At 41.6% G+C, this 14,703-nt stretch overlaps 1 protein-coding gene across 7 annotated transcripts in view; it reads left to right on the top strand.

Annotated features, from left to right (window-relative positions):
- The window catches only part of Grik1 (glutamate ionotropic receptor kainate type subunit 1), a 404,890-nt gene that overhangs the window by 261,550 nt on the left and 128,637 nt on the right, over positions 1-14,703 (top strand). For all 7 annotated transcript variants that reach the window (XM_036203403.1, XM_036203400.1, XM_036203401.1 and 4 more), the window contains exon 4: positions 10,385-10,566. In XM_036203403.1, the coding sequence (XP_036059296.1) occupies positions 10,385-10,566 (182 nt within the window). The remainder of the gene's footprint in view (positions 1-10,384; positions 10,567-14,703) is intronic.

Raw genomic sequence — 14,703 nt, 5'->3', positions numbered from 1 at the left:
GAGCAGGAGAACATTAAGCACTGGAAACATTCAGAGGCTGAGTGAGCTTAACACTCTGAGTGTCCGAATGTGGCCCTCATTTGCAAGCTTTTCCAGTACTCCCCTTTGTCTTGTTTCCATTTACCTTGTAGTATGGCGTGTGTTTGAATGACAGATCCAACAGCATGGAATCTTTGAGAAAGCTGTCATCATGGATACTCCCAGCTTTCATGAGTCATTTTCTCCTGCTTTGATGACTTTGTAATGCTGTCTTATGTACCCATCACTACTTTTGTGACTGTATGTCACTGACTTTGATGTATAAAACTCAATAATCTGAGAAACTCAAGGCACTTTGAGTTGTAGACATTTGCCTCAATGGACTAATATAACAGGAAAGAAGTAAAGCCCCATAACTCTCCTAAAGTAGCAGTTTTGCTAGCATTCCAGTTGAGTCATATGTCAAGGAAAACATATTGCATTCCTTTGACATGAGACAAGTGCCATATGGTAAGCTTATTTTTAAATAGTAGGTAAGAACAGGAAATCTATGTTCTGTCTTTGGAACTATTAATGCTGTGGTAAAGGCAAAGCAGGCTATGACTTCTTGCACCTGTGGGTTTAAAAAAACATAATGATAATAATATCTTGAGGCAGTGGAGGTCAGAAAACAGAAAAGTAAGTAAAAGATAATCTCTTCGGCTTTAGGATGAGCCAATGGATAGAGTTGCCATCATCTGAGATGGTAAAGGGTTTGGGTGCCACTAACCTATAAGAAGCCAAATGGATATTGACCTGTTTTCCTGTCTGTTGCTGTGGTTAAAAAAAAAAAAGCAACTCAGGGGAAAAAAGGGTTTACTTAGCTCACAATTTCAGGTTACAGTTCATAACAATTGGCCAAGGCAAGAACTCAAGCAGCTGGTCACATCCATACTCAAGAGCAGAGAGAAATAAACGCGTGTACATTACCTGCCTCCTTCACTCTTACACAATTCAGAACCTAGTCCATGCAATGGTACTTCCCATATTTAGGCTGGATCTTCCCATTTCTGCTAATAATCCAGACAATCTCCCAAAGGCATGCCACAGAGCATCCTCTTCTAGATGATTTCTCAATTGAGACTCATTCCAAATGTCTTTAGGTTGTGGCATGTTGGCTTTGAAAACAAATCATCATAGATATCAAGTTTTCGGCCATGAATGTGCTAAATTTGAATTTTAGACCCATGTAGACACCAAATGCAGTTGTGAATAGAGGGGTCTGGATTTAAGGAAAGAAGTCTGGACTTTGGATGCAGATGTGAATATGAAGCATTGAATCAAGGCAATGAGTACCTGGCAGATAACCCAGTCCTGGATTCATGACACATGGCTCTTGAGAGGTGTTGAGTTGATATTTATTCCTTGGTTTGTTAGCTTCTGATTTCCTTAAGTCATTTTTGGAATCTATAACAGCTGCATGAGATACCTAACTGACAGTCTACAGTAGTTACTAGTCATTACATTGCACATAGGCAAAGTTTTAGAGCAAGGATAATTTATGTTATTTTATTTTAAAAACAGTGTGGTGGTGTAAATGAGAATGGCCCACATACACTCATATAATTGAATGCTTAGTCCTTGATGAACTATTGGGAAAGATAAGGAGGTGTGGCCTTATTGGAAGAGGTGTGTCACCGGGAGTGGGTTTTGGGGTTTCAAAATCCCATACCATGCCCAGAGTCTCTCTCTCTCTCTCTCTCTCTCTCTCTCTCTCTCTCTCTCTCTCTCTCTCTCTCTCTCTCATGTGTGTGTTTGTATGTGTGCATGCATGTGTAGGTCAATGGTTCTAGGGTCAGTCTTGCAACGCAAACACTATTGCTGGCCGATCCATTTTACCTCCCTTCAAGACACATATATTCTATTCCCTTCCCCACTGTCATTAAAAGCCTCTTTTCACCTTCTCACAGCGTCTCTCTGGTTTAATGAACTCCAATCACACTCACTCCCACATGAATACACCCACACAAAAGCTACAACCTAGGATCTGCCTATGAGACAGAATATACACATATCTTTCTGAGTCTGGGTTGTTTCACTTAATATGGTATTTTCCCATCCTTTCTTCTTCCTGCAAATTTCATAGTTTCCTTATTCTTTGTGCCGGAATCAATTCCATTGTGTACATGTACATGCAGCAAGGATGAATTTGAAATGAGATTAACACACAAAGAAATGTCAGCGACTAAAGGAATAAATCCTAAGATAATCTATAGAGAAGTACAAACACAAAAATAACAACTGGGTTCTTGAATGCTAATATGTCATGCACCCTTGGAAATCATAGTTAAGTGACCATCCTGTAAACAGGTGAAATACTTGCTCCTAAGATTGTATTTAAATAATGACCTAAGTTTTGTATTTTTTAAATTAAATTCATTTATTTATTTTACATTCTGACTGCAGTTTCCCATTCCTCCTCTTCTCTCATTCTCTCCCCCACTCCACCCTCATACACCCCTCCTCTGCTTCTGTTCAGAAAACGACAGGCCTCCCATGAGCATCAACAAAACATTTCAGGTTATAACAGGACTAAGCACCTCCCCTTGCATTAAGGCTGGGCAAGGTAACCCAGCATGAGGATTATGTTCCCAAAAGCCAGTCAAAGCACTAGGGACAGCCCTTGTTTCCACTGTTAGGAGCCCCACAAAAGACCAAACTACACAACTGCCAGATACATGCAAAGGGCCTAGGTCAGTCCCATGCAGGTTCCCTGGTTGTCAGTTCAGACTCTGTGAGCTCCTATGAGCCCAGGTTAGTTGTTTTCTCATGGTGTCCTTGACTCCTCTGGCTTCTACAATCCTTCCTTCCTCTCTTCAGCAGGATTCTCCAAGCTGGGCCTAATATTTTGCTTTGAATTTCTGCATCTGTTTCCATCAGTAACCAGATGAAACCTCTCTGATGACAACTGGGGTAGTCACCAGTCTATGAGTAAAACAGAATATCATTAGGCATCATTACATTGGCATGTTTTTCTCCAGTTGTATTTGGTTCTATTCTAGATCTCTGGGTCATCCAGCCTCTGGGCCCTGGCACTCCAGACAATGTCAGGGGTGGGCTCACTCTCATGGCATGGGTCTCAGGCTGGACCAGTCATTTGTTGGCCACTCCTACAGTCTCTGCACCGCCCTTACCACATCACATTCCATAGGCAGGACAGACTGCAGGCCAAAGGTTGTGTGGCTGGGTTGGTGTCCCAATCCCTCCACTGAAGTATTACCTGGTTACAGGAGAAAGCCAGTTCAGGCTATATATCCACCATTGCTAGGAGTCTTAGGCATATACCCAAAAGATCCTAAGTCATACCACAAGGACTCTTACTCAACTATGTTCATATCAGCTTTATTTGTAATAGCCAGAACCTAGAAACAACCTAAATGCCCCTCAACTGAAGAATGGATAAAGAAAATGTGGTATATTTACATAATGGAATATTACTCAGCTGTTAAAAACAATGACATCATAAAATTTGAAGGCAGATAGATGGAACTAGAAAAAAAAATCACCCTGAGTGAGGTAACCAAGACACAAAAAGACAAATATGGTAGGTACTCATTTGTAAGTGGATATCATCTGTAAAATGAAGAATAACCATGCCACAATCCACAGACCCAGAGAAGCTAGGTAATAAGGAAGGCCCAAAGGGGAATGTATAGATCTCCCTGGGAAAGGAGAGGAGGTGGACAGGAGGCAGGTGAGTATGGGGACATGAGGGATTTCATTGGGGGTGAATGGAGGAGGAGAGGAGGAGAGTACTGAAAGAGATGACTGGCAGCGAGGGGGTGGGTGCATTTCAGGGTCAGGTAGAAGCCTGGTGCAAGGGAAGCTCCCAGGAATCTACAAGGGTGATTTAATTTTTTTTTTTTAATGTTCAAGAGATTCCCTTGCATTTGCCCATAGGGTACCAGCAGAAATGAAGGAGATTCTGTAAACAGTCGGCATCACAGAAGAGACAGTGTATCTTTCATTTTCATTGTGCACAACTTACCCGACTGTGCTGTTAGAACCACACCGCTGCTCATATCACCCTCACTGTGTGATTCCCACTGAAATAACAGAGGGGTAAAAGGTCCTTGCTACCAGATCCTAACAAAGCAACAATTTACAGTTCTTTTTTTTCCTCTTCTTACACTTATTTAAAAATTTTCATATAGCCAACCCCAGTCCACTGTCCAGAACTCTGCAAAATTTCAGAATTCTGCTCAGGAAACCAGTCTTTAGATGTTGTATGCAAGAGACATTGCTTTTAGCTACCACAGATATTACCCAGAATTCAGACCCAAAATATATTGCTGGAGTTTACTGCAATATTAGTGAATCTCAAATATTTGGGTTAGGTTCCTCCATGAGTCCCTTTGTGATCAAGGGACACAATTTTTCCTCACGGATGCCTCCAACTTACCATTTTGTTGTTATTGTAATTTTGAAAAATCATATTCTGAAGCTTTGCACCAAGGCATGCTGCACTTCCCCAGGTAATTCATGTCTCTCATTTCCATTTCTCAGCTCAGATTTTTCCTTCCCTCTGGAAGATTCCCAATTTGTACATAGATGCCCTAAAGAATCCTATTAGATGTGGGTATATTAATATACCCACACATTTGTGAAATGCCATTTTGCATGTTTCTAAGTTCAAATGAAGAAGAAATTAACATTTAAAATGTGTGATCTGATCTTCAGGTCCCAATGGTTTATTACACTCACTTTTGCAGCATCAAACCGACTTGTATGGTTTAATGAACAGGGAATTGGATTAAGACTCAAGAAAACGGAGGCACTTTCCTTTTGAACTGAGACTCATTAAATAGAATGAAAGCTGCCCAGGAGTAGATTGGACTGCGGTGTATAGGAGAGAATCTCTCACACCAAGAGGTGTTCAGCGGCAATGTGAGGGGATTCCTGCATCAAGTCAGGCTTTGACCTTTAAAGTCCCTTCCAATTCCTGGTGTCTGTGACTCATTCTCAGGGCTGGTCTAAACAATTAACCTCACTGTGCCTCACTTTCCTCTCCATGAAATAGCTCTAGCACCTGTACACTTCCAAAGAAGATTCTAGCTTTAGCGAGCTATTTATAAGGTAAGCAGCACACTGTGAAGGAGGGGCAGTGTAATAGCAAGGTTTGTTATTATTAAGGAAGACACAGAGCATTTTTACACATGCACTAGAAATAGGAAGTTTTGTTCCTCTCCCATATGCTCTGCCTCATGCCACAGCTCCTCAATATACATGCAGATCAGCATTTTTCTGTGTCATATTTGAATACACAGGGCAGACAGCCAAAGTGTTTAGAATCGGCCATGTAGACTTTTTAAATGTTATCTCTTTATGCAGCCCAACTCATATTCAAGTGAAACAAACTGGCTTTACTCTAAAGCACTTTCATAATTTTAAGTTACTAATTGCATGCCTAGGGGTGTGGATAAGAAAAGACACTCATGATATTACTTCATAGCCATGAGTTTTGTCTTTGAACTTAGAGAAAAGTTTCAAGAAGTGTACAATAAACTTGTACACTCATGCCTTCATCCAGATACAGCAGCCATTTTTAACTAACCAAATTCATTTTAATCTTCCCCAATTCTTTCAACATAGAAATAACTACAAATAGGGCATGGTGGTACAGACCCATAAACCTTGCTTGACAGGATGGGGCAGGAAGATCAGAAGCCCCAAGTCATCCTGGGCTATATGGTATACTACACTTTGTCTCAAAGTTTCAATGTGTAGATATCAAAGCTCTGGGTTCAATTTTAAGCACCATGAAAAGAGTATGAGCAATAATTGTAGCAGGAATCTTAAAGGTACTTGTTAATAAAAACAAACCTGAGACCAGTTATTGGGGTAAATGCTGGAAGATCAGAGAAGCAGAACAAGCCACAGCTATCTCACCTTGCTAGTTCCTCAGGTGATCCTGTTTCCTCAGGCTGGAAGCTTCTGAGTCCTCATCCAGAATTAATCTCAGCTGAACGGTGTTGCTCCAAAGCCTGAACACTTAACCAACCAAATGCTTAACTAACTACATGCTTTACTCACTTAGTTCCTGGTCCTCAGGCCTTATATACCTTTGTCTTTCTGCCCCACTCCCTGGGATTAAAGGCGTGGGTCACCATGCTTACCTGTTTCTAAAGTGGCCTTGAACTTAGAGATCACCTGGCTTTGCCTCCCAAGTGCTGGGATTAAAGGCGTGCACCACCACCGCCCAGCTTCTGCTCTGGCTTGCTCTGACCCATTTTCTAGCCACCATTTTTGGCTTTGTTCTAGTGGCTGTCTGCTCTCTGACCCAAGATAAGTTTATTTCGGGGTACACACAATATTTCAGGCAACACAATACCCACCACAAATAATAACTATAAGCTCTATAGGACCACTGGAAAGTAAATTGTAGATATTCTGACATTTTTGTTCACTAATACATTGTTGTGCCTACTTTAGAAACTAACTTTCTGCATTGCAGCCACACTGCAGCCAACCCATCAAATGCAGGAAGCTTAGCAATGATACAATACTGTCAAGCAAACACACCCATGGATAATTCTCTTTTCTCTCCTTGCCCCAGCAGCATTCCCTAGATTTCACTGTGACATCTCTTTGGTCTTCTTTGGTCCAGATCTTTCTTAGTCATTCATGATATTGATCTTTACGAAGAGTCAAGATGAGATCAGAGTTTTATATAACGTCACTCACTTGGATATGTCTGGCCTATTCCTGATCTACATTTTAATCTTAAATGCCTTTACCTTGATGAGCTAGAAAATTGACCATATTCCTAGTTTTACATGCACCATTGGCATTGCCTGTAACAGAAATCTGGGCAGGGCTTCGTCACCTGATCAGGGCAGGCATCCAAATGAGGATGTCACAAAACTGGGGGCTGCTCTTAAATCTGTTTCCTTTCCCTAAAGTCATTTATTTGTTTAACAAATAATTTTTTTAACTAGTCATTACAATGAAACATGAAATGACTGATGGATTGCTGCAAAATGCAAATATAAAGGAAAGAGTTCAGTAAATTTTCTCTCCTGTGAAGGGAGAAAGCTTTTTTAATTATAAACTCTGCATCATTTGCTCATGAGGGCAGAAAGACTTGGCTTGAGGTAACTTCACAAAGACAGATGCAAAGTCTCTGCCCTTTTCACACCTTGGGTCTATAATCTTTCCATCTGCCGATCCCTCCTTTCCCCAAAGCCAATTCATCTACAGATCCAGGAATGAGTTTCTCATTTACAAGCTTAATAATAAGTTTTTTTTATAAAGAGAAAATTATCCCAATTAGAAACTGACCCTCTATATTGACTTACTGCTCTTCTCTTGACATGAAAATCTTTCTTTTCCAAAACTATTGTGAAAGTGAATGGTCACTGCAAGCCAAGACAAGGTCTGATACTGGTCTAGAATTTGCTTTCTCTGTTTGCTGACATAGTAAGTCAGTTAGTGGAGCCATTTGTTCAATCAGTTGTTCCAAAATTCAAAAGTCAGACAGGGTCGCTGATTCAAGAGAAAGGGCCCTACTGGGGAGTCAGAAGGCAATCTTGGCTTTAAGCCCTGAGCTTACTATATGACTGTCACCTCCAACAAGTTGCTCTAGCCCATAGTAAGTCCAGCCAGCTTTCTATGTATGAAATCAAGTAGCAATTGATACTCCATCCACATAGGGATACTTTCTAGTATGAAAATCTCCTCCAAGCTTTAAAAGCCTTGCCGAGTTCAGCACAGGCTTAGGATCTAATGAGCATCCAGGAAACATGTCCTCTTGAATGTGAATGTGAAGGAATGAAGGGGGAACTGGTGCCTGTCGACTTTAAATGCCAACAGGGTCCTGGCTAGGAAGATGCACTTCAAGGCTGACATTCCATTCAGCAAAGAACAAAGGAGCAGCTCCTTGCAGCATATAAAATGTACATTTAAAATATTTTTCCCATTTCATTTAAAGGCCATATTGAGCTCTCCTAGGTGGTCATGCTCATGCTAAAAAAGAAGAAAAAAATTGGTAGCAGAGCATGAAGCCTGAAGAAAGAAAGAGAGGAAAATCAGTTTTTTGTTCTGTTTTTCCTTATCATCAAACCATTTTAAGCTTCAGTGTTCCCTCAGCAACAATAGCCTGTATTTGTAAGGCAGGGCAGGGACATGGAAAGATGGAGCATTAGACTCACAAATAGTCTTAATCTATGGTTCCTGCTAGCTATCCCTATAGCCCCGAGTAAGTTATTTAATTGCTCTGGGCCTCAGTTTCTGTATCTGAGATAACAAACGTGGTAACTTGCTTCATAGTGCCATGATGAGGTTTAACTAATAAAAGGAATAACAAATACATAAGTGCCTGTTCCACCCCCAACCTCATTCTTTTTTAATATTTTTTATTAAGAAATTTTCAATTCACTTTATAGATCAACCACAAATCCCCACCTCTTCCCTCTTCCCACCCCCAAGCCTTCCCCCCAGCTAATCCCCCATCTTCACATTTCCCATGTCAAGATCTCCCATGGGGAGTCAGCAGAGCCTGGCACACTCAGCTGAGGCAGATCCAAGACGCTCCCCCTGCACCAAGGCTGTGCAAAGTGTCACACCCTAGGCACTGGGCTCCCAAAATCCCACCCATGTATTTAGCTGTGGAACCCCCATAGTCTAGTCTAGGTCCTCTGGATATGGGAGACAGTTGTTTAACTTGGATTGTTTGGGGGCCCTCAGGCAGGAGGATTGGGATCCTTCCCAACTTCATTCTTAGTATTTGGTAGTGATTCAGAAAATGAGACTTGGTAAGAAAAAAAAAAAAAAAGGAGTATTTCAGTTTTGGGTTCTTCACTGATTTGAAAAGGAGTGGGAGCCCAGGAAGGATATTGTTCTAATTCTGATTTTTATGAAAAGAAGAAAAGGGGTGGGTGGAAAATGTACTGACTCCTAACATGGTTCTGCAACAGTCTCTCTTGTCTCCACTCAATGTAACTCTGAAAATAGTGTCATGAAAAACTGGCCACACTTCAGAATCAAACCTGTCTCCTGTGCTGAGAAGCCTTTCCAATGTCAGCTGAAATGAATGGGACTATTGAGGGAGGGTAATAAACATATCAGAGAAAGGAGCAAATGTCTCACTTCTGGAAGGGGCTGAAATCCATGTGCCATCCTGTGCCATGCAGAGTACAATTTCCATACAGTTTCCATCCGAACACTCATAAAGTTTAATATTCTCTGTTGATTACTTCTGGCTAACAAATCCTGAAGGCACTTAACTGCAGACTTTTTTTTAAAGTCAATTTTCCAATGTGATGGGAGTCCTTGAGAGAAAGAGGCAACATCGTGCAGTCTAGCAAACACCAGTTAATAACAGTGTCATGAGATGGAACTTTTCTATGGCTGGACACCTTGCCTAGTAATGAACTTCTAGTTGGGAAAAGTGCAACTCGGGTGAATCCAGACCTGTGGTAAAGCAAATAGTCCACCAATTCAGGCCCCTGCATACACTTTGCTACAACTGCCAGCAGTTATATTTTAAATGACATTTCTGCTTCCACTTCAGACTCACCCCAAATCCTATAGTACATTTTAATCAAATAAGGACTTAACCAGCACAACTTTCTACTATATTAGCAAGAGAGATAATGAGCCATTTGTAAATAGTTTATTGAGCAAGCACCAAAAGATTATACAAAGCAAACTGACTAATTAGTTGGTAAACGACATACTACAAATGAATATTTGATGATAAGTTTACATATGTTAGCAACCCCAAGAAATCCTTGTATTCCTTGAGCTTTTAAAAGATAACAGATGTGGGGACTGGAAAGAAGGTTCAGTGCTTAAGAGTGCCCCCTGCTCTTGCAGAGGACCAGAATGCGTTTCCCAGCATTCACATCAGTCAGCTCACAACTGCCAGTAATTCCAGATCCAGGGGATCTGATGCCCTCTTCTGGCCTCTGCTAGCAGAGGTACATATACATGCACATTAATGCACACTCAAACACATATTCACAAGAATAAATTTTTGAATATATGTTTCTAAAAATGATAACAGGTGCTATTTTTGTTGAGTACCTCTAGAAACTTCAAACAAGCTATTGTTTGTTGATGTTTCAATGTCATAGACTTGGTATGTTGAAGACGTGTAGTGTTGGCTGAAAGGTTGAAAGGACAAGTGCATGCTCAATAAATTCAAAATGCACTTGGGGAAATTGTGCTTCCCAGCCACACAGACCACAAATGGAAAACATCAGTGCAATCTACCAGATAAGGGGGGATGATAAATAGGAAGTCAATAGTGTAACCTTTATGTTGGTGGCTACTTGATACATATTGGGAATGTTCTGCCTTGACTGTAAATGGCAATAAACAACACAGATCCATCTCTGGTGCATGATTGGATGTCATTTTCCAGGTCTAATTCGCCTGCAAGAGCTCATCAAAGCTCCTTCCAGATACAACATTAAAATCAAAATCCGCCAGCTGCCCTCTGGGAATAAAGATGCCAAACCTCTGCTCAAGGAGATGAAGAAAGGCAAAGAGTTTTATGTGATATTTGATTGTTCCCACGAAACAGCTGCTGAAATCCTTAAGCAGGTAAGAGGTCTGTGGAGGGGGTAAAAGATTGGAGAAATATATTTCATCTTTCTCAAAAAATGGCATTTGTTTTGGGTTTTCACTTGGTGTGACCTGGTACAGCCACCACACTATAGGGCAAGCCAAATACTGTAATTTTCAGACCCCTTTTAAGAAACCAAAGGTGGAATTAGTTCAGAGCCAGTTGTGATGTGTGTGTACTGCTCCGTATGTGCTGTGTGGTAAGTGGACCCTGCTAGCAGATGAGAGGACAGGGTAGATTCTCTAGGTGATGCAAATGTCTGTGTTCTTTACATCTTCTGAGAAGATGAAGCCACATTTAATTTGTGCAGTGGCCGACTTAACATGGCAAGACCTCTGTGGCCTAAGCTGCAGGATTCTAAGTGCAGTTGAAGGGGGGAACAGAGCAATCTCAGCCCAGGAAGGTACTGCTCTTGTTATGGACAGTAAGCTGCTTTGCCTTCATCTCCAGATGATGTGGGTGCAAACAGGCAATTAAAACATCCTCCACAGATGAAAGATGTCAGTCAGGTTCATAATAATAATAAAGCAGCGATAATTGAGTTGCTGAGGGCTTTGGTCTGACAACCAAGAAAGAGAATTGAGAATCTGTAAGAGATAAAGCACTGGTTCCCAGCCTTCCCTGCAGAGGGATTTTAGTTCCAGGGACTTGGCGTCAGCAGCTACACACATTCAGGATTGCCTTGCTTTGGGTACTAGAGTGCTATACTAAAGAGTGTAGATGTGGGCCAGAACTATTTCTAGAAAGTACAAAGGTACATCTTGAAATACTACTCAGATCTTTCAAATACAACCAGTAATAAAAAAATTATCAAATAGTTAAATCTGGAGGAAAATCAGTGGGAAAAAAACACATGTAGCCTTTATACTTAAGTAGATATGTCACATAAGCCAATGTCCTTATCAATATTTTAAAATAATGTGCACTGTATGTTGTGCACCATGATTAACAACACCAGAGGTTGCTAATAGGTGGCAATTTCCTGAGTGCACCAGCACCTCCCAATAAATGAGCACTATGGCTCTTGAACCACTAGGATGCCCTCTTCTGGTACAGTCTTGTATCCTGGGGCTCCATGGTTCTAAGGCCATACTTGGGGAGCACTTCCACATCCACTGAGTTAAAAATTAGAGCTGTGCTTGGACCAGAAAGCCTAACCATTTATTTGTCTGTCTTATCCACTGAATGACTGTACTAAAAGATTCTACTTAGAACTGCCTTAAGGCTTCATTTACACAACTTAACATGGCTGATTAAAGTACGCAATGGGGTGTATAGATCAGAACCAGAAAAAAAATCACCCAGTTTTTATGTGCAACACTCAAAATGCAAAGAAGCAAGCCTTCCCAGGAGCCCCTGACAGCAGAGAGTGGAAACTTGTGTTACATTCAAGAGAATTATTTTCTAAAGAGATGTATGTGGCATTCAATTTGACTCACACTGCTAGCTACATCTTTCCCAAAAGACAGGCCTTGGATAAACAAGAGAAGACTGTTGTGAGTCCTGGCTATGGAGCTTTCCCTTCTTTATTGAGAAATGTAAGCATAAATTTCTTTCTTAGAAGCAATGTTTCTAGTGGGCTATGGATTATACCTCTCAAGAAACAATTAAAATAAAAGTCAAACCTATAAGAAAAGCACTCCAGAAAAACATCTGGTGTGATGAAGGTCTGGGGATGGGAAATGGGACTGGCTCTCCTTTGCTCTGGCCATTGATGCAAACACTTTTCTTTCACCTCCATCTTAGGATTCCAAACTGGGTTTCCTTTTCCCGATCACATAAGGTTGTCAGTAAACTTTGGTGGAAGTTACAAGAAGTTACTCAGCTACTGTTTTTTGTTTTTTTTAATTTATTCTTCTCTCATATATTAAATCCTGACCACAGTTTCCCCTCCCTCTTGTCCTCCCAGTTCCTCTCCCACCAATCTTCCCTCTCCCCCAGATCCATTCCTCCCCCATTTCCCTTCAGAAAAGGGCAGACCTCCCAGAGATGTCCACCAACCATGGCCTAACAAGATACAATAAGATATGATACATATTAAGGCAGGATGAGGCAATTCAGTGGGAGGACAGGGGTCCCAAAAGCAAGCAAAAGCGTCAGAGACATCCCCGTGCCCATTGCTGAGAGTCCCACAAGAACACCAAGCTATACAACCGTAAAGTAGATGCAGAGAATCTAACTCGAACCCATACAAGGTCGGGTCCATGTTTGTGACTTCGGTTTCTGTGAGCCTCTATGAGTCATAGTTGATTGATTCTGTAAATTTTCTTGTGGTATCCTTGACAGGATTCCCCACATTTCAGGGGTGAGGTAGAAATCTAGTGCAATGGAAACGCCTGGGAATCTACAAGGGTGACCCTAGTTAAGACTCCTACTAAGGAGAATACGAGCCTGCACCGGCCATCTTCTGTAACTGGACATGGCTTCCAGTGGAGAGTCTGAGACACCAACCCAGCTGTAAAATCTTCAACCTACAATTTGTCCTGCCTGCAAGATGTACTGGGGTAAAGAAGTCACAGAACTTGTGGGAGTGGCCAAGCAATGACCAATTCAGCTTGAGACTCATGTCACCAAGGGGGAGCCCCCATGCCTGACAGTGCCTGAAGAGCCATGAGCCAGAGGCTGCATATCCCGGAGACCTAGGATAGAACCAAACATATTGGGGGAAAAAAGTCAAAGAAATGATTCCTAATGATACTCTGCTGTACTCATAGACCAGAGTCTAGCAGGATCATCATCAGAGAGGCTTCATTAAACAAAAGATGCAGAGACCCATAGCCGGACTTTTTTTCTTAGATCCACTTCATGCTGCCTGTATGAGCATGGGTATGGGATCATCTCCTGGAGCACAGGTAACCTCTCAGGGCACACATTCATGAAAAAACTGGATCTTCCTTTCCCAGAGGCCATCAGTCACCAATAGCTGGGGATGCAATTTCATTTGATTCTCCCTATTCACGCGGTGATTTGGGGTTAGCTTGATCTTGTGTGGTTTTTACATGTAGCCTCAGCCATGATTAGTTTATACACTGTCATGTCTGAAAAATATTGATTCACAGGAGAATTCTGCTCCTTCTGGCTCCATAAACCTTTTGTTTCCTCCTTGACAATGACCTCTGAGCCTGGGGGGGGGGGGGGCAGGGGTAGCAAGTTTAATATCAATTTTGCTAATGACTTGCAAGTAGCTTTGAGGAAAGAAACCGTCACAAAGGTTCCACTGTGTTGTGTATGCAAATGCAGTTCTCCCTTTTGAATTGGCTGCAGAGGATCTAAGCTGGCCTTGTAGGGATTTGCTAGACGACTAGAGCCTATTGTATGGAATACTCAGAGTTTGCTATTCTTGCGTTAAAATAATACACAAGCACTCTGTGTGATTCTCTTTAAGTGACCCCATTAGCTTTGGGCATCGACCTATAAAACACAAGCTGTCTAAGGAGTCCTCTCAGGCATCTAAGGCTGATTCTGATTACAATTCACTAAAGGCAAAAAAAAATGAAGGAGACTCATGTCCTTGATGGAGGGCCCAATAGATGATAATTATGGTGCCTGGCTTCTTACATTCCCATGGCATACATTCTGAGGTGAGTTTGGCATGCTTACTTAGGAATAGAAGACACTGGAGCTCTGCAAGGTAAAGAGGCCCATTCAACTGGACTTCGGGTGGAGCCAGGTTGCCAAAGAGTCTTTCCAGGCAGCCAGATGTCAAAGGCTATGAAATCACGTTATCATGAAGGACCCTCTTTTGCGATAGACTGTCAGAAGCAGGCTGCCAAAAAATCTCTAGGAAAAACACATCCACTTGCTCCTATTCTTCCTATGAGGCTGGTGTTGATGACTCTCCTTTGTTGTGAGTGAAGATCACTAGTGAGAACGCTCTCCCAGGTCAGTCTGGTAGCTCCTTACCGTTCCCTTCATTGCCTTGCTCTGCCCTGCACCTTCATCTCACTTTCTCACTTGTCAATGCTTCTGAAGGAAAAAAAAGGGAATTAAATGCACCTTAAGGAAGGTATTTGACATTTATCTGAAAGTTAAAAAAATGGAGGAAGGTCTATAGTTATTATTGAGCATGCTAATCACTTGGCAAAGTGATTATTCCTATTCATATCGAACAAGTG

This window comes from Onychomys torridus, chromosome 12 (assembly GCF_903995425.1).
Source record: "Onychomys torridus chromosome 12, mOncTor1.1, whole genome shotgun sequence".
Lineage (NCBI taxonomy): Eukaryota > Metazoa > Chordata > Mammalia > Rodentia > Cricetidae > Onychomys > Onychomys torridus.
This window is presented reverse-complemented; position numbering and strand designations above follow the sequence as displayed.